Source organism: Populus trichocarpa, chromosome 13, assembly GCF_000002775.5.
Source record: "Populus trichocarpa isolate Nisqually-1 chromosome 13, P.trichocarpa_v4.1, whole genome shotgun sequence".
In the NCBI taxonomy this organism is placed as follows: domain Eukaryota; kingdom Viridiplantae; phylum Streptophyta; class Magnoliopsida; order Malpighiales; family Salicaceae; genus Populus; species Populus trichocarpa.
Window position 1 is genome coordinate 1,215,497 of NC_037297.2, and position 26,152 is coordinate 1,241,648.

A 26,152-nucleotide genomic window follows, 5' to 3' on the forward strand; every position below is an offset into this window, starting at 1 on the left:
TTTTGTTGCCCTCTCAATAATTCTTTACTGTGAAACTGATTAAACGTATGGTATAGCCATGTTAAAGCACCGTTAAAAACCTCAGAAATGCTTGAGCTCAAAATCACAAAACATATAGACTAATTAAACTTCAATCCTATTCTTGGTAAAACTTAGTAATGGATTGTGGTGGTGGTGCAGAATGATTTGTAATGAGATGGTGCTGTAAGGTATTTGACCTGTAGGTACGTATGTGAGAGAATATAACTTCCATCCTTTCAGGAATTCTCATTCAACAATGAAGGCTCCACTAGCATCCCTTTCTTCATTCGGATCCCCAGTACCAATGCCGACATTGCATGACTTTATTTTACTTTGACTTTGTTGTGGGACCTGAGATAGGACTTTAAAATGGGATTTCTTGTGTGTACGAACTCCAGTGCACTTTGGCGTCTTCTTCACTTCCAAGAACCCATATTCAAGAGCTGCCAATGCTTTAATGGTCATTGGTCGGCTTCTTGTGCTGTGTCTTCTGGAGTTCATATCAGGTTCCTCTGCTGCAGAAGCAAGATCAACAGAGGTGCTCAATGCGTCGGCGTTAGGATTATCCAATGGAGATGGAAAACTTGTATCATTGGCATTTATTCTTTGGATGTTTTCCACCTCCATCGGCACCACATCCCCATTATCAGAGGCTAAAGCAATTTGAGGTAGATTCAGATCAATCAAAAGCGGGGATTGATGTTCCACATTTTCTCTACGAGACTTTCTCATACCAAAACAATTTGCACTCAACATCCCTCCACCATTCGCCTCTTCTGGACCACCTCTTACCGAGGGTTTAGTTGATGACAACTTCTTTCGGTGACCACGGGCTTTAAAGGCATTACCACCAGCACTTGGTGCTTTCAAAGCACAACAAATTCCCACTTGTTTTGACCGAATGCCTCCAGAGAAATTCTCAATGACATTGCTTATCTCTGTATCGGAACAAGCAGTTAGTCTCCGTCGTTTCACCAGAGGGACTAAGTTATTTGACTGTCTGGATTTTGCTCTTCGACTTGATTGGTGCTTTAAAGTTCCCCTTGACCGGTGTCCTTTCAATTCAGAGCTTTTGTCATGGATGCTCCTGTCAATTATACCCTTTCTATGGTCGGATCTATTTGCTGCATCTGGTGCATGCTGAACCGGTGAATTGTCAGAGGAATCCGCTTCATTCTCAGTTGAATTGGTCATTTCAGAAGCAGGGCCATACTCAACTGGTAAACATCTTAGTTCTCTTGGCCTTACTGATATTCCTCCATGGACCAAACTGGTATCCACAATGGTGAACTTTGTAGAGTTTGAGCTGCATGCATGAGATGTACTACCCTCATTGCAGTCTACGTTATTCATTTTCTTTTCACCATCCAATGACATACCAAGAGCATCCAGATCATTTTTATCCGGTGAGCTCTCTGAAAAAATCCTCGGAGTTCTACTTGAAAGAGTGGTGAACAAGGACATAACTTTCAAATCATCTAATGAATATCTCATTTCTTTCACCTTGGATAATTTTTTCCCTCCACCCAAACTAGAATCCACAACAGTGAACTTCACATGGTTCAGATTGCGTTTAGAAACCTGAGGTTTAAGATAATGACGGGGCTGACAAATGGATTGATCATCCAGGCTTGACGGTACTCCTATATCCCAGCCATCCTCCTCATTGCAGATGCTGCCTCTAGTTTCTTCAGCTTCAAGCTCAATAAGTGTTGGTTCTGATGCAACTTTGCTCAAAACATCACTGACAGAGTCAAAGTAGTGATTACCTTTCACAAGTTTCCTTCTTGAGAACTTCTTAATGCCAGGAATGAGAAAAACAAGAGAGTGACTGGTATCAACATAACCCTGATTCTTCGGTTGTTCAGAGTGCCACCCTCTTGCCAGCAAACGGGGCCAAACAGCTTCCCAAAAAATGTCATTGCAACGACCTTTGCTCAAACGAAAGCCCCCAGTCAAAAGCTTGATTATGTCACTGGCTGTAAGGGAGGAGCAATCTTTGCCTACTGGACAATCAGGAAACAATGGATTGCCCTTTACAGGTTCCATGGCAAGACCTGTGAGATCATCTTTCCCCTTACCAATACCAACAGCTTCTACAAAAACTTGGATGCCAACAATGGCCTTTAAATTGAATACATAATCTTCTAGTGAAATTTTACCCTTTGTAAATTCCAAAGAGACCTGATAACAGAAAACACATAAAACAGCAATGACACAACAATTTTCTGTCAAAAACTAGAAAGTAAATCTAGATGAGTTCCCACAGCTGGAAAATGGTAACCAGAACACACTCCATCCCTTATGAAGTTTCTAATATTTTCTTATGCGGAAATAAAAAATAGAGACCAAGGAATGTATCAGTTATGCAAGAAGATGATTAAGCATGAAATTCACAATGCAAGTTTTAAGAACTTCTAGTCTTAAGAAAAAGAGAATACAAATGTCTAGCTCTAAGCCACGAGTTATTAAAAGGAGAGGCAATGCTAGATAGTTGTAATGGAAAATCAACTCAATGTGTTTGATCATCCCGTCATGGAATTCTTTCCTAAGTATAAGCCAGTTAGAGAAGGTAATATCCCTTGTGTTCGCAAAAACATCAGGAGGAAAAACCTTAGAGGAGTTGAACTCCATATATGAGGCTTCACAGCATGGGTTTTTTATAACATTTTAATATGTCAAAAAATGAGTTCACGCCGGCTATCCTTAAGGAACTGGAAGAACTTTTTAACTTCAATAAGGTTTGAAGTATGACTAGAAACAATTAAAAAGACCATCTTGAAACTACTTTTAACCACTTTGCTATTTAGCAGGAAGAAATTCTAAATTTCTGGCCAACTCTAGGTCTGTAGCTTCAGCTAAATGTTCCTGCTTTTCATTTATAGATATCTAACCAGATGTATAAATGTAGTCAGAGAGAAAAGAATTTTAATAATGGAGAAAAAAATCACATCCAGCATTAATAGCAGTGACCTGTGACGTACCTCTTGGAAAGTATTTCGAAAATGCACTGGGACATGCGGATCCAGACGAGAGAACAGTTCCTGTTGCCTCCACCCTGTAAAAATTCTATGTCCACATACACATTTCTTTCTTTTTGTCTTTCGGGTATCTGACCATCTACGATATGCATCAGACTTGTAAAATTTCCCATAATAAAATGACAGTATTTCCCCCATCTCCTTGTCTATGAATCTCTTTATCTGGACAAGATTTTTTCCAAATATATATAAACCAAGAATAAAACCATCTACATCAGCATCTTTCCAAGGGTTATGCAGTAAACCAGGAAGAGGGATATAGCTTTCTCTTTTACACGGCTGATCTAAGTTATCTTCACCTGACACATTCGATTGAAAGGTTGCTGGTTTCAATTCCTTTCCATCATCCAATAATTCAGCATTGAGCTCTGAATCTTCCTTCTTCATAGTACAATGCTTTTTGCTTTTTCTAGATTTGCTGGACTCATCTGTAAGAACTGCATCCCCAGGGTGGCTCAGAGATCCACACCCTCTATCCTCTCCATTGTTTACCTTATTATTATCCACCCACATAACTGGGACAGGTAAACCTATTAGAAAGGAATGGGAAGCCTCAAATATTCCATCTGAACCAGAAGGAATTGTTAGAAGCTGCAGATGCTTTGATTGCGATATCATGGATGGAACCTCTGCCTGATACTCATCACCAACTCGAGGGTTCTCTATCGGATGCCCACACACACCACTTATCTCAGGAGATCTTGGAGGAACTATCTGCATAACAGATGATTCTTCAGTGGAATTGCAATCGTGATCCAGTTGATTTGATTCTATCTGCAAAAATGGTAGGGACTAAGAAACTAAAGAGCAATAAACTAAAAAAGAAAAAAGGACATAGAGCACAGATTCAAGTGCACATTCAGAAGAAGTTTTGTGATATTTAAATTAAAAATAAAATTGGGACTTCTATTCATTGTATATGCAGACTGTAGAAAAACAATTGATATAAGCTGACATGTCATAGAAAATGGTTGCCATCAGCAGTCAAGGAATGGCAAGCACTTGCGGTCTTCCTCTTTAGGTAACCTGCATTTTTGCTTGAAGGGGGCTCACCAGCACCTTCATCTATAAGGATGCACCCATGGTTGTGAAAGCATTGGAGATGGATATCCAACAACACAAACCCAGACACTGTTTAAGAGATTGCATGTCCACACATGTGCATGCTAATGTAGACAAAAATGCCAACATTGGCTACAAATTTATTGCAGAGCAACGCATCAGGATCGCCTTAATTATAAGTCCCGGATTTTACATTTGAACCAGCTAAATGTTAACAAACAAAAAGAATTCATCAAGCATTCGAATCCGCTTGGGGAAAAAAGTATTTCTCATCAACTAGCAATTCCCGACTCAGAATGTAAAACCTAAAAGAAAGGAATCCCATGTTTCATGTCAATTAAAGGAAATACTCGATCTATAACCACCACTAATATAACAAAACAAAAGCACTTTCATCTCTCGATAAAACCACAAACCAGATTGTTAACAGACGGACAATGCTCATCTTTCACGTACAAGAAATCAAAATTTCTCCTCTCACCCAGCCAACAAGTTCAATGCCGCAATCTATTAACATGGTTCGTCCAAAACAAGCACTTGCTCATCCGATCACTAGCAAAATACACATACCAAATGTACCAAACATAGACAAAGAAGATGACTTCAATGTCACCAACCCAGATGAAATTGAGCATCAACAGATCATTTTTCATAAACATTCAGCAAATCTTTTCGGATAAATTATGGGTTCGACAACATCAAGAACTAACTAGACATCTCCAAACCGAAAGAGGAATCAACAAGAAACAGTAACAAATAATCCAAGAAACCAAAGCAGCTTCTCATCTCAAAGTCTCCAAACCCATATCAAAAAACCTCATAACAGTAAAGCTCGACAACTTCAAACTCTATGCACACAATTCTAATGTGATCCCACAAACATTTAACTTGTATCAACGCAAAGCAAATCAACAACAGCACATAAAGATACACCACATTAACATTAAAAAAAGACCATTTATCCACGCAAAAAGCAAACCAAGTAAATAGCAAAGTTTCTTAATGACAGTGCTAACTAACCTCCATGGAACTGCCTGGAATGTCAAATCCTAGCGTGAAATGCACAACCTGGACAAAAGGGTTATCATGTTATATATGCTCTATATGATTTAACTAATGACATCAAAATAAAACAAAAAAAAAGTACCAAAAAGAGAAAAGGAAAGAAGAGAAGAGAGAGGGTGCCTTACCTTGTTGATGGTGGTGGCTTTTGCTTTAAAGGGTTGTTGTTCTTTAGGGAAGAATCAAGAGAGAGAGAGGAGAAGCAAGTAGTTCGTCATGGTATGGGAATGGAGAAGGGGTCGAGAGGGAGGAGAGAAAATAGTGTTGCGTTCTCTAACAAGTTTTTATTTTTTTTGGCTTTAGCAGCATTAAATAAAGGGAGAGCGATTAAAGAAAAGACTTAATGGCACACGATAAATATTTTGCATCAAGCAAACCTTCGGTCATCAATTCCTTTTTCTTCCCTTTTTCTAATAGATCTATTGTCTTTTTTTTTTTTTATGATAAGGATATATTCGAATCATTTTATGTCTTAAAGAAGAGAAAATTTAATATTCTTTTTAATACCAATCTCAATATTTAAATATTAAAAAATAAAATAAACCTTTTTAACCACCTATCTAATTTATTAAGTATCTAATTTTTTCTTGCATTTTTATTTTTATTTTAATGTGTTATAAAGATTTTGGATCATTTTTAATTATCGATCAAATGATTCTAAGCTAACTAGTTATTTTCGAATTGATATCTTTGTGATAAATCTTATTTTTTACTCGAATCATAGTTGATCAAACTGTTTGTTTTTGTATTTCAAAAATATTTTAAAAAAATTAAAATTTTTTATTTTTTTTACTTCAAATTAATATTATTTGAGCAATGATCTAAAGCCCTTCTTAATAATAAAAAAAAATTCCTATAAATAAATAATATATATTTATTAATTATATTTTTGAAATGAAAATTGCCTGCTTAATGAAAGACTTCAAGTATCAAATAAAGATTGTTATAAGCTTTACTTATTGTATATATATATATATATATTTAAAAAAAAATCAGTTATAATCTTATCCAAAGCTTCATTCAACTTAAGCTAAATAATGAGGAGTGAAATTGTGTGATTAATTATCAAGTGGCTTTTTCTTTTTTATAATATTATAGGTGGTATTATGGAGTCAAAAACATGCAATTAAATATACCTTAATTATAGTTATAGTGACTTTCAAATTTAGTTAAAGATAGGTTATTTACGTTGTAATTAATTCTAAAGAAATTAACCTTTAGCATATTTCAGACAGACAATAGTTTATGAGCCTATGACATGCGACTGCTCATATATATGACACACATCTTAGAATTATAAGATTTAAATAATTTTAAATAAGCAACTGTTAAATTAGCTAAATTAGTGAAAAACATAATTTTTATGGGAGAGATTTGTTCTCTTTAAATTTGACATTTTAATTACATTACCATTACAAGAAAATATAAAAAAAAGACAAAAAAAAATTATATATGTTATTATAAATTATTGTGAATTAGAACAATGTTATGCTTTTAATTTATCTTTTAATTTCTATTTTATTTAGATTATCATTTTATTTTTAATTTTATCATTTTACATTGTATTGGCTGATAATTGGACTAGTAATTTGTTTTAATTTGTTTTCTTATAGAGTTGTCATGAAAAAAAAAAAACACTTCAATAATTAGTTGATGCTTAATTTTGCATAAAAAAAACTTGGTTTTATTTCTTGAGAAAAAATAAAAATTTAGGACTGCAATTGACAATGAGGCAAAAACATGGAGTTTTTTTATTTTACTATTATTCATCATGTGCATTTCTAACAAATTTTCCATACATAATTTTCTTAATTTCATTTTGGTCCTTTTATTTTAAATTTTTTATATTTTGATTCAAAACTTTATTTTATTTATATTTTAATCCTTGAATTTGAGATATGAGAAAAAAAATCACTAAAAAATAATAGATAAGTGAGAAAAGATCGGTTGCCTAGATTTTATGAGAAAAAAAAAGATAAATTTGATGGCAATATATTTCTCTTAATGAGAGGGGTGTCATTAATGTATTTTTAAGCTTCCATATTGCTCGATAAAGTGGATTAAGATTGGATTTTTGTTTTATTTTGTTTTTATCGAATCGATTTAGGAGTGTTTTAAATTAATAAATTACTTTATTAAGGTTTGAAGAATGTTCATTAGTTGTTTCTAGGTGAAAATAAATTGAAAAAAACTTTTTAGGTCCAAAAAATTCCAGCTCATTTTTCTAGCAATCTCTTCGATGGCCAAAACCAGGACAAACAAATGACGTATCGCTTGCTTTATTTTTTAAGAAATAAAAGGGTGGATAATATATTATCCGAGCTTGAGCAAAGAAAATTAAAGGACATGTGTGTGGGCCCATCACTTTGGTCCAAGCCCCTAGCCCTTTTTGTTTTTTTTTTCCAAAATTTTTTGGATTGTCAAGAAAGCTTAACATGATATTTAAGTTACATCATAATAGGTTTGTATAAAATTGTTAATAATTGTTTTTTAATGTATCTAGTATGAAAAAATAATAAATAATAAATTGCTTATGAATATTTAATACAATCAAAATCTCATGAATATTGATTATTTAAAATATATATTAAACGGAAAAAATGTCCTTATTTTAGTCGAATTATTATGTTTGAAAAGCTTGGCATCCACCCCTTCAACAAGTCAGATTCATGGGGTTTATATGAACCTTACCTAAGACCCATTAATTTGATCAATGCATATGTTGCTGGCTGCTGAGCTGTCCAATTTGGAAAGTTTCATCAGTCTGTCAAATGTGAATTTTATTTTATTTTATTTTTAATTTAAAAAGGGAATTTTGGTTCTTTTTTGGTGTGACTAAACCTAGCCTAGCCAGCATGATTTAAAAAAAAAAAAAACAAAAAAAAAAAGGAGAGACTACACGTGAGTTGACTCTGAATTAATTTATAACGTGGGGACTGGGTCGATTGCGTGTTATCGCTATATATATATATATATATATATATATATATATTCTTTTTTGGAGATAATACTGAAATAGTTCTGTTTAACATAGTAATTGAATTGTATGATGGGAAATTAGGAGTAATTTAGTCTTGGATGCTGTAATTTACGAGAGCCCATATCATTCTTTTCTTGAGAAAAATGGATCCGTTTCTTTACTTTATTAAATTCAAAATTAATATTTTTTTAAAAATTTATTCTCTGAATACATCTTGATATAAAAAAATAATTTAATTACATTACAAAAATGTTTAAACCGGTTGGAAAATATCACTTATATTAAAAAAAAGGAAAAAAAATCCAATTTAAACCCATTTGCCATTTAACTTTTTGTTTTTCTTTCATGATGGGACATAGTAAAACTTTTTTTTAATTATTTTTTCAAGGGAGAGAGAGTAAAGCAAGATTTTTATCTTCAAAAGTTGTAGTTTTCTTCATCGAGCTCCCACTCAAGAGCAAAAATGGGTGCCCAAAAAAACAAATCTCTCACAATTGCACACAAGCAAACAATACCAGGGAAGGAAATATCTGCTGCCTCAAGTAGAATTCAATTCGAGCTTTCTTGGAACACGGCTGGCCACGTGCTCTAATTTTTTTTATATTATTTAGATATATTTTTTAAATAATACTATAAAAAAATCATTATTACAATAACAAACATTTTAAAAAATATTATCTTATGTGTTTTGTTTATTTTTATAATTAAAAGTTGCATTTTACTTTAATTATTTATCAAAAGGCGGTCAATCACCAATGTTAATCGTTGATTTTATATAGGCATCACTGAATTTTTTATAAAAAATCTTTATTAATAAAAATTATAATTTTATAACTTTTCTGATTTTTTTTAAAATTAATTAATTATATCAGAACCAATTAAATCGACCATTATCAATTAATCAAAAAGCTACTCATAGATATATATCTTAGAAGAACAGCGGTGGACGAACCAGATCACACCAGATTTTGCTGCCATTTACTGCAGGACAGGACACCAAACCCTGTTTGGACATTGTCCTCGCAACGCTATTGCTGTGATTTATTTGGCATCAATCACTAATTGATTTTTTTTTTTTTTCTTCCGTGTTTGCATATCTGCTTTGGAAGATATTGTATGATGGCAATGCTCCATGACAGAGAGTCTTTGGCAGGTGTTTGAGTTTTTCACGGTGATTATTTTTTTTATTTGAAAGTATATTAAAATATTATTTTTATAGTTTTTTAAATTAATTTTGTTTTTTTTTATAAACATGCGACCAGTGACGAAGCCAAACAGCGCCTTATTGGTCGACGGTGCGTCGATTATGGATATTAAAACTAGATTCTAGTCTACTGACAAAGTCAGCATTGGTGCCACCTGCTGTGTGTGGCCTTGTCCCTTTTATAAACTCGTCGAGCCCAAATCACTTTCAACTTTGGGACAGAATCTTTAATTTTTTTAAGGTAAAATGGAGTTTAAGAAATATATTATTTTAGAGAGTTATAGTTATTAGATAAGTTTTGTTCAATTTATCATATTAGATCTTTGTTTTTATTCTTTATAAAATTTCTTTTTTAAAAAATAAATTTTTATGTAATTGAAGACATTGGTGGTGTAAAAATCCATTCCCAAATCTCTATTTTTAGATCCTGTTTGTTTTTCCATTTTAAAAATGTTTTTGAAAAAATTTAAAATTTATATTTTTTTTATTTAAAATTTATATTTTTTGGTGTTTTCAAATCATTTTGATGTGCTAAAATTAAAAATAATTTTTAAAAAATAAAAAAAATATTATTTTAATGCATTTCCAAATAAAAAACAATCCGAACCACATTTCCAAACATGTTATAATATTAAGATAAAACTCTTTTTTTTTTTTTTATCATGTCAACGCCATACATTACTAATAATTATTAAACTATGTATAGTTTGGTGAGTCTGCCTAGTAATTTAAAATTAAATTAACTTGAATTGAGTTTTATTTTAAACTATTTTAAATATTTATTTTGTCAAACCATGATTATTTGATTTGATGTGTTGATATATTGATCTAGATATACAAGGACACATTAACTGTAAAATATTTTTATTAAAAAATAAAATAATAGTTTTTTAATAAAATAATTGACTCGAAATCGACGCGGCAACTCAATAACTCATATCCTAAACATGGTCTGACCCTGGCTGGTTGTGATATTGCCATCCCTATAGTTAGTTGGCAGTGGAACACGAAAAAACAATGCAACTGTAATCAAGTTGCCGCAATGGGAGCTGGCCATGTAAATAGAAAACCAAAAACATGATAGTCAAAGCATTAGTTCTAGTCGTTTGTGGACCGTATATAAATAAAAATATAATATTAATTATTAAACTATACAACTACGTAGAAGGAAATAAAATTATGCAGGTTGATCTTCCCTAGAATTTCATGACGATAACGAGATTCGTGCTTTCTTATAGCCTCAGGTGCTTAACAAGCAACTTTGGAATTCTTACATGCTTAAGCTTTACGATTTTCCAGCTCAAAAGCTCCTTTAGTAACGGTTCAAGCTACATTGCGTAGATATATTTTTAAGCTCAACTTGGAGATGCTAATCAAATTTTAGTGAGAGAAAGATTGCCTCCAGTGAGGGAAGAGAAGGTTTGAATATCTGCTGAAGGTAAAGAGATTTAGCTCTGTGTTCTCTCTTGTCCTTGCAAATTCTTTTCTGGGTATGTCTTATTTCTGTTTCCTTTGCTTTTATTAGGACTTCTTAAAAAGTTTGGTGTTAAGCTTCTTGATTTAGATTATTTTAATTTTTTCCTGTTTGGTTGCTGAGAATATGAAGGAAAATGTACTAAACCATGTTATTTTCATTCTTTGTTAAATGACAATGTGGTAAGATAGCAAGTTAAATAGCCAGTCAAACACTTGATTTCAGCTAAGGTGAGTGGAGATCTTTCATGTTCTAAAATGATGGCAAATATTTTAGATTTGAAATCTAAATCTTTATATATATATATTAGTTTTGATTCTATAATTGATCCTAAGAAATTAGATTTTAAATATAGGTTGCCGATCCAAAGGAAGGAGAGGAAGAAGTAGCGTTTGGTGAAAACAAGACCATAGTTGCTAGCTAGATCTTGTATGATCAAGGATGGGGAGGTTATGTTCTCCAAAATGTAGACTGGCAAGGATAATGGGATGGCTTCAAATCATGTTGGGAGGTCTTGTTATTGTTGTAAGCATAGCCAGTCTCTTTAAGTTCTATAATGCAGGGTTTTTCCTTCACCATGAAGATATATGCCAGCACTTCTATCATGTCGGTGATGCTTATGATGGGTTTGATATAAGAGCGTTGAACGATCGAGTTGGAGAAGTGCTTGATAGGATGGATAAATTGCAAGAAAAGCTGGAGAAAACAGTGCAAGAAATGGAGAAGAACAAGGTTGATCTGGGAAAGACTACAATGACAAGACTGGAGCACAAGAGGTTTTTGGAGCAGGAGGTGATTAGGCCTCTTTATGGTGCTCACATTGCTCTTCGGCAGATTCGACTACCTCAAGCAGAGGGGATTAGAAACTCAACAATGAAGGAGGAGCCTTTGATTAACACTTTTGTTGTTGAGGAGATTCGTAAGTACATTACTCCGAAAGAAAATAGAGTCGGGAATACAAACATATACGGGACAGAGAGGATATATAACACGATAGGGCATGCCTGTGTTTTGATGAAGAAAGAATTGGAAGAGTACATGGACTACGACATTGGATCTTACTGTAAAGATGATTGGAGCTTGTCTCAGAAGCTCATGGTCAATGGATGTGATCCCTTGCCACGAAGACGGTGCCTGACAAGGGCCTCCAAGGTCTATCAGAAGCCATACCCCATCAATGAGTCTTTGTGGAGACTGCCAGATGATAGAAATGTGAGGTGGAGCACTTACCAATGCAGGAATTTTCAATGCTTATCAAGCAAGAATCCGAAGAGGGGCTATTCAAAATGCACTGGTTGTTTCGAAATGGACAAGGAAAAGCTGAAGTGGGTCACTAATAGCTCACTCCCTGTCGATTTTCTGATCAAAGATGTTTTGGCAATCAAGCCTGGAGAAATACGAATCGGTCTGGATTTCGGAGTTGGAACAGGAACTTTTGCTGCCAGGATGAAAGAGCAGAATGTCACAGTTGTCTCAACTGCACTTAACCTCGGGGCACCATTCAGCGAGATGATTGCACTTAGAGGTTTGGTTCCTTTGTATGTGACATTGAACCAACGCCTTCCGTTCTTCGATAACACAATGGACTTGATTCATACCACTGGATTTATGGATGGCTGGATTGACCTGATGTTGATAGATTTCATCTTGTTTGACTGGGATCGGATTTTAAGGCCAGGCGGATTGTTATGGATTGACAGGTTCTTTTGCAACAGGAAGGACTTGGATGATTATATGTACATGTTTCTTCAGTTCAGGTACAAGAAACACAGGTGGGCAATCTCTCCTAAATCAAAGGACGAGGTCTATCTTTCTGCACTGTTAGAGAAACCTCCAAGAGGTATTTGATAGCAGTATGAAGCTTATGATCTACAGTTGATAAACATTCTTCGATCATATTACTGACAATGCCTTCTCATGTGACTGGCTCGGCTTGCATTTTAGAGTGAAAGCACACTACACTTGATAATAACTGCCACAGCATCATCTTTAATCACCATAGCTAAGTTATTGAACTTCGAGGGCTTTGAGTTAAAACTTGCATTCTTTGTATCTGTGCTAATTATTTATTTTTATCTTGGTGTTTTTATTAATGTTTGTCAATTTATTGGCCTCCGGGATTGTCTTCCATGGCAACCGATGTTGCTCGTGGCACTAAAAATCCTCGGCTTTTTCTCCCAACCTCGCCCTTGCTCTCGCTCGCCGAGATTCCATTTCAAACAACCAAGCAAGAGGGGTAACGGAATCGAACTCAATCGATAGATTCAGGACGGGGACTCTCACTCTAGAATCATACTCCACCAATGTTGATTCCTCAGGTGCTCTGCTCGAGGCGAGGATAGCAGCGGAGCTAGGTGCCTCGTGTGGTGATACAATGACGCATGTCCCCTTCCGAATCGAATCCCTGTCACGATAACTTATCAAATTAACCCTATAACTCACTCATATTGAAACTTGCACAAGAAGGATGCTATGAAATAGATGTCAAAGTATCGTACAAACACAACCCTTATTGCTCTGATCTTCATTGTTACCATCTTTTGTTTCCTGTGTAAAAGGGTAAAACAGATTAAAAATATATATTATTAGGTTGGAAACAATCTAGATATAAAATATATTAGTTATAAACAATCCACTGAATTCTATATGTTCATATGTTTCCTGGAAAACATCAGCACATCTCTAGCAAAAAAATTTGTATCTACTCACAAAATGATTTGTTTAAATTTTATTTTTTACACTTGCTAATATATAATTTGTTTAAATTTTAAGACAAGCATTCGAGAAAATTTGTTTTTTAAAATATACTAAATCAATATAAAGTATTTTCTTAAGATATAATCGTGATGATTTATATATAAAATAATCTGAGAATAATCTTATTTTTGTTAAAGAATATAAAAAGAAATTTTCTATTATTTAGGTGGACTGATGTTAAATCATCCGTGCTGCATTTTATTCCAAGATTTTCCCAATATTCTAGATGACAAGATCCACCATACCATACAAGCTCAATTAATGAGCACGTGCAAAATATAATTTACTACAAGTTCATTAATACTAATATATTGAATAATTTTTCAACCATATATGGTCATCGTAAAATGAACTAAAAAAGGTGAGAATATTGATTCGTACCTATTTATTTAGGAAGAAAGAGTGGAGGCATGTCCTATGAGGCTATGGCAGAACTATTATGACAAAACAAAGGTAGAGATAACCTTTAAGATGGTGATCGACTAATAGTGTGTTTGGCAGTGTGGTTGTGGGTACTTTTTAAATAACTTTTCGTGTTAAAATACATGTCAATGATTTTTTTTATTTTTTAAAAATTATTTTTGACATCAGCACATCAAAACGATCCAAAACGTATAAATCATATTAAATTTTAGTAAAAAAAAAAATTTAAATTTTTTGGGAACGCGGGTTGAACCGCGTTCCCAAACGCTTCATAAGAATCTTTGAAATTGCAGTGTAATGTTTTTTTTTAAAATAATTGTTTTTAAAAAAATATTAAAATAATTTTTTTATTTTTAACATCAGTGTCATTAAAACTATATAAAATATTAATTTAATATATTTTCAAACTAAAAACACTTTTAAAAAAACTAAAAAAAAAATAGAAGTTGTGCCAAGCACCTTTAAAAATAATTAGAAATTATAATAGATAATATATATATATATACACACACACGCCAAAACATTATTAAATAACATATAACTTGTATTATTAACAACAACCAAAGTTCTAAAATACCTATGTATTTTAAAAATGTATTGGTGTATAATATGATAATCAAATAAATGGTTACAATATAAAAAAAAAAAACAAGTTGTTCAAATATAAAAATAGAAGTCTCAATATCTCACGAAAATCAAACACCATAATTTAACATTAAATCTTGATAATTACTTTTACAAATCCAAAAACTTTAGTTATCCCGTTTACGTGTCGTAATAAATTATTCAACAATCAAATACTTTATATAAACAAGGTCATGCACAAATTATACCTATAAAGAAAAATAATAAAAATATTATATATATATATATATATATATATATATATATATAGAATAGTAGTTTGTGTTCTGGATAAAGGTGTTTTTGTATTTTTAAATTTTATAGAACAGTTGAACTACTACATTACCCTTATAATTTGAATTTCTTAGCCTTAACTTCAAGAGTTTGATTGTAATTTCATCATATTTTGTTTGTTAATATTATTTAATCCTAAAGACATTTTTGATTTTTACAAAACAAAAAAGCTGTTGATGCATGCCTCGCACGCGTCAGCCACTCTGTTGACTTATGGCAGTGTGTGTTGCTAGCTTTGGCGGTTGTAACTGTGACGCCGCCACATCATTTGATTTGTCCCGACATCCTTTTCCACTATAGATGACACGTGTATGTTGTTTCGGCGTGGTTTGGCCTAAAATTTCTTTTCTTTTCTTTATTTCTTTCCATTCTCATCATCTCTCGGATCGTATGCTAGCTATGCAAAAATTCATACAATCCCTTCATTTTTTTTTTTGATTTAGTCTTTTTCTCTTATTTACATTGATTGTTTCTAATTGAATTTTATTTTTGATTTCATCCATGATAATTTGATTTTTTTAATTTGTTTTCAAATTTGGTTCTCATTCTTTTAATTTCCATTAGTTTTTTTATTGATTAGTTTTTTTTTTCCAATTCCACACCTAGGCATTTATTTTCATTTAATTTTTATGTAAAGTTTGATCTTAATTCTTTTAATTCTTATTATTTTAATCATTTTATTAATGGACATTTAATTTCATTTGATTTTTTTTCTAGAAATTTAATTTCATTTAATTTTTATATCAAGTTCAGTTCTAATTCTTTTAATTCTTATTTTTTTTTGTTTTGCATTGATTTTTTTTTATCAATTTCATCCCTCAATATTTGTTTGATTAAGAATCTTGCTTCTTTATTGTTTCAAGTTTGCCTTAATGGAGTAACCTCAGTCTCATGATCTGGATAATAAATCTGAATGATTAGTTCAAGTTAACTTCTGTCTTTTTTTTAAAGCATTTTTTTTAAAATGTGGCAGTGTTTTTTTTTTTTTTGCTTTTTTATTTTTAGAGACATCCCAATTTCATGTTATAGGTCACGTGTTTGACTTATTGACCCAGATTAGTTGTTGGGTTCTCTCGAGGCTTTTTTTGTTATATTTTTTTTATGCATTGACAAGTTTTTTAAATTTATATTTTTAAATTGGCTTATAGTAATCTTCTTGATAGGACCTGGATCCAGAGTTTCATAGGTTTCGAGCTTTTTAAGATTTGACTATGTTTAAAATATTTGTCTGGATTTGCATGGTTTTTACAGATGTTTTCAATTTCACCCCCTATGATTTTTTTAATCTTTAAAATTTGGTTGTTGTTCTTTTAATTGATATGTATTTTATTTTTTTCATTAAATTGCATCTTCCTTGGGTTTTTCCTATCAAATTTTATCCCCGTTCTTTTTGTTGCTTTTGCATGTTCTTTTATTAATATATTTTTTACCGATCTCATCCTTAAAAATTAAATTGGTTAAGAATTATTCTTCTTGATTAAATCTGGGTAAAAATTTTCACGGGATGTGACTTTTAAATATTATACCAAGTTTAAGAGGTTTGCCCTGTTTTTTCCACTTTTTCTAAATTGATGTTGTCTTATTTTTTATTCTCTCTTTTCTAACTTTTGTTTTGTTATTTTTTTATTAATAAATTTTTTTCAATTATTTCATCATTTAAAATTAAATTAAATGACATTTAATTTTCTTTGTTGAACTCGGGTCCATAATTTAATAAGTTATAATTTTTTAAATTGAACTAGGTTTAGAAGGTTCGCTAAAATTTAACTTGTTTTTTGTTTTTTTTTAAGCTGATATTCTCTATATTAAAAAAAATATTTGGCTTCCGGCTATGCATAAATAACGTATCCAAGGAATCATACTAAACTAACTAGCTAGCTAGGTAGCTATATGCTTGTCTAGGATTAGCTCGACTTCCATCTTACCAAACATATATATTAAAAATATATATATTTTAACCAAAAAAACATAAAAGTGAAAATAATTTTATATTACTTTACATCACATCTAATAATTGTGGAACTAAGCTTCTTCTTTCTTTTCGTTTTTTTCTCAAGAGAAACCAATAGTCACTGGAAACATTCCTTCTTACCAACCTTCTTTTCAGTCATCATGTTATTCCCCATTCATTTACCGAAAGACTACAGTACCATAGATTACATAATGGAAGTTGTCCCATATTCTTTAAATGAGGATATCATATTTTTAAATAAATATTTGATATTTACTCTATACTTGATTTTAGTTTAATTTTATGAATATCTTTTTTTATTATATAATTAATTAGAAAATAGTTTAAAATAACAAAACTTTTAAATCCAGTAGAATCCACTCGGATATTAAATTTAGCAAGTTAAGCTGTGAAGTCCATATTAATTCAATACATCATCGTCTTAATATTAAAAAAAAATCATCTTAATTTTTTTTTAAAATCACACCATATTTTTTATTAGTTATCTGACTTGTTTTGGATCGTCCAAATCAATTAGATCATATCAGAACAATTCTTATATGGTTTAATTTTAAATCCAGATTAGATAGTCGAGTGATCTATTCCAGTTTCTCTGGTGGTTTGTCATCAACTCAATGGCACTAGCAATTCAATATTCAAGATTAATTCATTAGAATAAATTTAATAACGAGATTTTTTTTGTTCTTACCAGGATATTCTCATACCCTTTTAAAGGATGAGGCTAGTCTTGTTCGGGGTTCGTGGCTACTCTTTTCAATAAGTAAGAACTTGTATTTTTATTTTTGTAGGGATATAGATAACCCTTGAAAGGAAATTCTAACTTGAGTCGTACTTAGCATAGCTCTAAAGCTTTCGATGTTACATCAATTCGACCAACGAAACAGTCTAAACTCATAATGGAAATGTTGTGTTGCCATGATAGATAACCAAAGCCTAAAAACTAACCTCAATTTGAGGTAATCAAACACTAATGCTTTTTAGAACAAATTTCTTTTTTATTTTCTTCGTCTTGGGCCCTAAACAGGCAAACGTGCACAAACGAAGTCCACTCATTTTCATAGAAGAAACTGAATTATATAAGCATTTCTTGTACAGTACTGCGAGCACACAGAATTTCCATATTATATATATATGCATGTGGAATAGACTCCAGGGGGGCCCACAACAATTTTATTTTTTTGTAGCTCGGAATCAAGCTTGCTAGGATTCTAATTTGGCAAATGTAAATAAATGCAACGAGTATAAAATTTGTCATGTAACTCAAATTATTATATTTAGAAATATTTGCGTTGGTGATTTAAGCAAATTGTCTTATTTTTTTGTTATATAATCTTTAGTTTATTCATCAAAATCAATTTTAAATTTGACTTTTTTTAAAATATCAAGAACAGTAACTCGTTATTTGATGAAGGGTATGTTATATTATATTATATGACACATGCAATACTTACTCTATGATTATAATACACATGTAAAAGTATCGAGAATCGTAACTCATAATATGATATACATGTATATATAAATGTAGAAAATGTTTGAAATTATGATAGCGGTTGTTTTTTAAAATATTTTTAACATAAATTAAGATATGGATATATGTTGCATGTATAAGCTATTTCATATATCTATATGATAAAGTTTTTTTTATAAAAAAAATTGTTAGCATTTATTTTTTCTTAGATTTTTTTTAATGAATAGTAATTTAGATACATGAAGTTCGATGTGTTTAAATTAGTTTGACACTGAAAATATAACGTCAAAATTTATTTAAATTGAAAACACAAAAACTTTTTAAATTAAGATAAATTAGACACAACTTCTAAAATATATATAAAAACTCTATGTCACATTGTCATGTGATGGGGGAATGCCACACTTGTGTGCATTCATATATACATGCTTGTGCGTGTGTATGCATTACACATAAACTTGCATTCATTGGCACGTCTATTTATAAGTAGCTAGAATGCAAAAACAAAGAGTAAATAATATTTCTGACTGAAAACAGAAATGGATGATGATAAGCAAGATCAGTTGTTGCCTATTGCCAATGTGGGTCGGGTAATGAAGCAGCACCTGCCACCAACAGCAAGGGTTTCGAAAGAAGCTAAGCAAAGAATGCAAGAATGTGCAACAGAGTTTATAAGCTTTGTCACTAGCGAGGCTTCTAACAAGTGTCGAAAGGAGAATCGCAAGGCTTTGAACGGAGATGATGTCTGTTGGGCTCTCAGTTCTTTAGGGTTTGATGACTATGCTGACACTACAGTAAGGTATTTGCACAAATACAGGGAGGCTGAAAGGGAAAAGGCTGACCAAAAGAAAGCTACTGACACTGAAAAGGTCAACAAAGATGAAGAATCCAACCATACAAGTTGCCAAGCAGTACAGCAGCAAACTGACCAGATTCCTGAACCAACAATATTAGAGTTTAGGTTTCTTTAAGAAGCTACTGCAATTAATTAATTAATGGAAGTTCTCTCAGAAACCAATCTTGAGAAATACTAGGGCCTACTTCGTATGATGGGGATGAAGTAGAAGATCAAATGGAAGTTCTCTCAGAAACCAATCTTGAGAAATACTAAGGCCTACTTCTTAATTATGATGGAGATGAAGTGTGGAAGATCAAAACGTAGGCAATATTACATATATATGGAGGAGATCAGAGTTTTTTAATAACTTGTGACATAATTTGGTGTAATACATATATATCTAGCTGTATGAAATAAAGGGCTTTAATTTTCTTCTATATGAATCCGGTTGCTACTCTCTGAGGTAAACTTAAATCTGTTCTTCTTTCTTACTTTTTTTTTTGTTCTTTTTTCATTGAAGAAGGAGAAAAATCTGTATATAATCTTAGATGTTGATTAATTAGGCTTTGGATTTTGGATTTGCTTGAATAGAAAATTAAAGTTTAGAGGATAATTTCTACCTTGTATATATATGGCTTTTTATTCCCTATATCAACCACTAACAAGTGATTAATTAATTAGCTTGTAGTTCATATAACAGTTAAAATAGCCTTTTTTGTGATTGATCACAAGCAATCCCATATATAATTCTAAGGACGTTTATCATTTTCCAGTCCTAAAGCTCCTTGATTTTGCAAGGTTTTAGTGAGAACTAGATGTAGATTGTCTTCTGGTGAAGAAGAGGGAGTAATCTTGGGTAGCACATCCAAATCGGACAGGGAGAGAGATCATTCAGCTCAGTCTTCACTCTTGTTTTGGAAAATTCTTGTGTGGGGTATGCTTTGCTCCTGCTTACACAAAATACTCTTTTGCTCTTATATAGTTTTGTGTTAAGGGATTTTTTCCCTGTTACTGGTTGCTGAATTAGGAAAATGGATGAACCAGAACCTGATATTGCTATGATCTATTGTAATTCTGACTCCGTGGAAAACGGCAAATCTGCAGGTCTTATAGCAAGTTAACTAGCTAATCAAATATTTTAGTTCACCGGTTAAGGGTGAGTGATCTGATATGCTAAAATGAAATGTTGAGGGATTGTTAGCAATTATGAAGGCTTGGTTCTTGTTTTTTTTCCTCAATTCCTGTTGGAATTAAAGAAATGAAGCTGAGTCGCTAGCTGCTAGTTGTGATTAAAGTTATTGAACTATTTTTTTCTTCATGAAATGATTTTATTGAAGTAGAGTTCATCTTTGAATTTGATTATGTTATTGTTATTAATCGGATGAACAAGTCATTTAATCATAAACCATGAAGTTTTCATGAGTATTTCATGATCTTTGCATCTAAATTTTCTTAGCATTTGGACTCAATGTCTTTCTAATCTCATGTTTCGCGCGATACTAACTATATGGTTTTGCAAAATAAAATGTTACTACAAGTTGTGACTTTGTGGTGATCTTCTTAGTTACACAATCTTTCTAATTGGTTCAAATTATTCTTTTGACTCATAGATTGTGTAGATACGTTTATGTTTATATGCAAGCCATTGCTTATATATATAAACAATATGCAGAAGATCAGCAAAAATGAAGAAAAATCTCTTAGTTTGCATTCATTGTGTGTGTGTGTGTGTATAATTGGCATCCAAACAAGACCTTTACCTCTTTCTGTCATGCATGAGCATAGATCATAATAATGTATTGATGATCAGTTGTGATTCTGGGAAATTTTCTAATCATTTGTAGTCCTTATGATCTGACCTTCGATAACTTTAATCTTGTTACTGATGTTTACGAGACAGGCCAGGCTTGATCATATAAGAGACTGAGCTGGAGTGCCTGATAGGATGGATAAATTACAAGCAGATCTACAGGAAGTAAATGTAATACGTACGTAGACATGGATATATATGAACGTCTAAGTACTGCATTATTTCTTTAAAAATATTGATTTCAGTCATTTTTATCAAATATGTTTTCTATTTAAAATCTTTTTCACTAATTTTTGTCATATGTTAATTATATTATAATTAATCTGTAGTTCATATATAATACACACATACACACACATATATATGCAAAATAGGGATTTTTCCATTGATTATAGTTTAGTGCATACGTATTCAGAATATAATTTGTTGGTTAAAGAAACTAAATAGTCAAATTAAACAAAGTAAAGAATAAGTTTTTTTTTTGTTTTTACCTAGTTATCTTCACACTCTTTTAAAAGGTGAGACTAGTCACATTCGGAGTTCGTGGCTGCTCTTTTCAATAAATACGCTTCTTGGGGATCAAATTTGTATTCTCACCATTGCATGAATATAACAGTGTCTTAACCGCTAAACTAACATTTTATTGATAAAGAATAAGATTAATTACAACATTCTTATTCTCCACATGGATTTTTGCTTTTTAAAAAAGAAATTAATTTAATGGCTATTTTCCACAATTTCTCTCTTTTTTAATGTTTGTTTTTCAAGAATTATTATCATAAGTAATCACTATGATTCTCCATACAACCTTAAGAAAATAAATGACAGTTTTTTACAAAAAATAATAATAATAATAATAATTAATAATTAACCAATCTTATACGCATAGTTTTCAAATGATGCACTGAAATGGAGTGTATAACATCGATCTTTCTTCTAAAGAAAAAAGATTCGGCGATGTTTTTAACTGATTGTGTTTCACTTTAAAGTCGATCATAATTGTTCAACATGCCTTAAAATATGATCATTTATTCTTTTGAGGTGGCATGCATAGACACATCAAATAATTTATCGTTTGATCTCATCATTTTCTCTATGTAAATTAATTTATAATTAGATCTCAAATAATCAAAATCAATATTTGAAATTAATTAATTATACCAATGCAAAATACAAAAATAAAAACACACGTTATGTTAAATAAAAAGAAAAAAATTACATATTAAATAAGAAAAATATCCGAAATTGATTTTGATTTTGATTTACTTGGATTAATAAGAATATTAAGATATTAAAATTGATTTTATAAGTTTGCCCGTGCTGCGAAGGTTTGTATTTGACCGACTCTGGTGAATTTTGCAAAGTCAGTCCCTGTATTTTCTTAAAGAAAATAGGTTAATCTTGTAGTTTTAAAAATCATAATAAAGTTATATAATCCTTTTGGAAATCGTAAATCGTAAGCAAGTCTGTATCTGTAAATATATATAATGCTGACTTTATCTTATTTTTATTTGGCAGATTAGGCTCTTTTTTTTAAAAAAATAATAATAATTACGCTAAGGATATTTTTAAAGTAGTTTACACGTCTACCTAGGATAAGTTTCTTCAAAAAAATATAGTCTCTTCTCTAATAATACTAGATGTCCAATAATATAGACTTGAAATTAAAGGGTTTGTTCCCTGTAATTGTTAATATGATGGCTACTGAAGACTTATATGGTCATGAATCAGAACCCGTGGAATTAATCGAGGTGCGGAAAAGCTGATCCGAACACTTACGTTAATAAATAATAATAAAAAAAGTGTATATGGCATTCAAAATTCATAGATTTTTTTAAATATTGTTCTCAACGAAGAAGTTAAAAAAAATTATTATCAAAATAATGATTTCTTGGCTCTAAAATATAAGCTTAGTTTTAATCATAAGATAAAAAGAAAATATTTCCAGACAGCATTTGTTTAGAGGCAATCTAACCATTTCCTCTTTGCCAAACAAAAAAAAAAATGCTCATTTATATAAAAGTCCCATGAAGCCCATAATTAAAGCAATTGATCTTTGGGCTTTGATGGCCCAACTACTTCTTGCTCTGTTGAAGAGCAGAGAAAAGCCATCGACTTGCTTATTTACCATAACGGGTTTCTGCATTCAAGACAGCATTCGGGCTTCGATGTGTGAGCACTCAATAATTATACGACGACTTGTCTTTGGTCCAAAAAATAGCTTCAATATAAGAGCCCTTTAACAATTTGAAATGAGCCGATCGAGGTCCAAATATTGTTCCATGTATGAAAGGAAAAAAAAAAAACCCTAGCTCGAGAGAATAATTATGAAGACTTGATTGAAGAATTTAATGTCACTGCGCATAAACTAATAACTTGATACTCTTGCTAATCTTAATCTCATTTAAAAATAAATCTTATTATTCCACTCAACTTAAAGTTTGAGTTACAAGGTAGATTAGTTGACATGAGTTATCAGAATAATATTATTTTTTTTAAAATTTAATATAAATTTTGATTGAATCCATGAATTGCGAGTTGATTTGTTGAGTAGGTTAAACTAGATGAATTTTAAATTTAATTTTTGTTTACCCTCAATGTATATTAGGATTGGATCCCATGCTAACCCGATTATATTATTATAAATTAACCTAAAATAATAAAATACCATACCAAACACAATGTTGGCTTCATATTTCCTATTAGTGACAACATATTCTCCATTCACTGAAATAGTTTTAATCAACGACAGGAAGAAAAACAATTTAATTCATGCATGCCACACATCGAAGGCATGGCACTGACGATAATATTCTCCCAAGTTATTTTCCAAGTAAAAAAAGATGCATGAGCTGGGCTAGCTAGCTAGCTAGCTATAGGCATGGAAGTTCAAATCATACAAACCCTAATTTTAACGAGGATGAATTGTCTTGATCAATGCAATCGCAGATATGGATATATGCAAGCTAACTTTAACGAAAGAAATTGGGCAAAAAGAATAATGCTGTCTGAAACAAGTTCTTGCCTTCAACTTTGATAGGAGATTTAATATAATAAACTCTGGAAAATATAAAAAAAGATTATTCCTACCCACTAGCATTTAGTTCACTGGTATTTTCTCGAGCTTTTACGGGAGAGTGAGGATGAAAGAAAGGATCCTGATTCGCCAAGAGAGCAGAAATATTTTATCAGTGAAAAAGTCGTTTCTTTCTTTAAACTATAAAGAAGGCATAGACAAAGGAAACTAGACCACATTAGATGCCCATTTGAGTAATCAGGTGCTAAAAAAGAAAGGAATCTCAGCAAAGTTTATGGCCAGCATAAAAGGTATTCAATTCCAGGTCCCTAAAAGATGACTTCCAAAGATCTAGCTAGCTAGGGTTTGTGAGATATATATTTAGTGCGTCTAACCATTTGTTTATCCATTTCTCTTGTCCCTTGTGAGAAACCCTAAACATGTCATAAACCCTAGAAATGGGTCCTCGAACGAGTTTTCTATAACTCCGCCAGTGTTCTTCCAGTAACACGTCATCAACTCGAGCCAAACTTAATTTAAGTGAACAAAACCTCAAATAGTACGTATCAAAAAGCAGTCTTTATTCGACAAGAGCTGTACCTATCTATACTATTCACCAAATTTTCCATTAATTAGCTTCAATGGCTATGTTCAAATGGTTACTGCTCATAGGTTGACCATTGAAATTAAGCCGTTGAGAGCATGCGCACCTGCATTCGCTATGTATTTTTTTTGGGCTTGAGAATGTGTTAACGGTTAAATTTAAAGTGTTTTTCATTTGAAATCTATTAAAATAATATATTTTTTATTTTTTAAAAATTATTTTTTACATCAGCACATCAAAACAATATAAAAATATAAAAAAATAATTGAAAACAAAAAAAATTTAATTTTTTATAAAACACGGTTTCAATCGCGTTCTTAAATACTGCTTTAATGTCTTTCAACGGTTAGACATGTATTCTTAGGTTACCAACAAGTGATTGATCAAGTGATTACCAGGTAAAAGTGGTCTTTATCCTAGAAAGAGTGAGAATACAATTTCAATCTTTCAAAAAACATGATTATCGAAAGAGCTCTGACCTTCATGTTTTCTGCCTAAAAAATTAAGGATTAGTCTCGAGCCAAATTAATAAGTCTAGGCTTGATTGAACCCAAAAATATTTTCTTAAGTTATTTTTCATGTATTAAGATTAAGTTAATTTCTATTTAATCAGCTTAAAAGGTTGACTAGCTACCCATTATATTTATGAGAAATTAATATAATGAGAAATAAACCTATACAACAAGAGATATGTTCAAAGCTATGAAGATTTTAAAAAGTTTGCCGAAATAATGATTAAAGTTAACATGCATGTTTGAATGATCATGAACTTGAAGAATTTATTGGATTATTAATTAATGGCTGACGACCCCAATGTTACTACTTTGGTCTAACGCATTAGTGATAAAGGATGATGATCAAATCAGATTACAAGAATATGAAAGAAACTAAGTATTAATTTATCCAATTGGACGGTTGTTAATCGACCGTACTGGATTTTATTCAAAGATATATCGTGCCGAAAATCTAGATTACATGCCCCACCAATATTTCACCTTATTATATATTAAAGAAGCACGTCCAAAGATTTAATTAATTACATTAATTAGTGCAATATCTGTTGAATATATATAGTTTATCAATTATTGTACCATTATGCCTAAAAAAAAAGAAATGAGCTTGATTCGATTCCATATATACTATGCCTACAAATTAAATTATTTATTAAGAAAATTTGATCAGAGTTAATTAATTTGTTCACAAAAAACATAAATTAGCTTTGAAAATATAGAAATTTATTTTGAAATTATCTAAAATACCGATTTATTTTTATATATTCATCTGAGCACGTTTTTATATTTTCCATGCACATCTTTTTAATTTTAATTTAGTGCAAATTAACCATTAATTAAGAAAACAGAATGTGCAATATCGTTGGATTATTTAGGCAGTACTATAGCTAGCCATGAAAAAAACATCCCTCCCCATTTCAAGATTTGGCAGTGCCGATCAGCCTTCCAGAGATTTAAGAATCTCAATTTTTAGAAGTCCCTTTGGAG

At 31.5% G+C, this 26,152-nt stretch overlaps 3 protein-coding genes across 5 annotated transcripts; 2 read left to right on the top strand and 1 right to left on the bottom strand.

Annotated features, from left to right (window-relative positions):
* LOC7481747 (uncharacterized) lies at positions 1–5,475 on the bottom strand. 2 transcript variants are annotated; one of them, XM_024583184.2, is made up of 4 exons: positions 5,315–5,475; positions 5,145–5,192; positions 3,006–3,776; positions 1–2,205 (listed from the first exon to the last, which is right to left on the bottom strand). In XM_024583184.2, the coding sequence occupies exons 2-4, from the start codon at positions 5,148–5,150 to the stop codon at positions 268–270; spliced, it is 2,715 nt and encodes a 904-aa protein (XP_024438952.2). In that variant the 5' UTR covers positions 5,151–5,192; positions 5,315–5,475; the 3' UTR covers positions 1–267. The 2 variants fall into 2 exon arrangements, with proteins under 2 accessions (XP_024438952.2, XP_002319531.4); XM_002319495.4 differs by having other exon boundaries at positions 3,006–3,836.
* Positions 5,476–10,492: 5,017 nt separating this feature from the next.
* Positions 10,493–12,937, top strand: LOC7481748 (probable methyltransferase At1g29790). Of its 2 annotated transcripts, none has more exons than XM_002318963.4 (2): positions 10,493–10,808; positions 11,200–12,937. In XM_002318963.4, the coding sequence occupies exon 2, from the start codon at positions 11,286–11,288 to the stop codon at positions 12,690–12,692; it is 1,407 nt and encodes a 468-aa protein (XP_002318999.3). In that variant the 5' UTR covers positions 10,493–10,808; positions 11,200–11,285; the 3' UTR covers positions 12,693–12,937. The 2 variants fall into 2 exon arrangements, with proteins under 2 accessions (XP_002318999.3, XP_024439257.2); XM_024583489.2 differs by having other exon boundaries at positions 10,798–10,860.
* Positions 12,938–18,864: 5,927 nt separating this feature from the next.
* Positions 18,865–19,697, top strand: LOC7473275 (nuclear transcription factor Y subunit B-4). Its single transcript, XM_002318964.3, has one exon. It carries the CDS (start codon positions 18,925–18,927, stop codon positions 19,354–19,356), a length of 432 nt encoding a protein of 143 aa, XP_002319000.1. The 5' UTR covers positions 18,865–18,924; the 3' UTR covers positions 19,357–19,697.
* Positions 19,698–26,152: the final 6,455 nt, after the last annotated feature.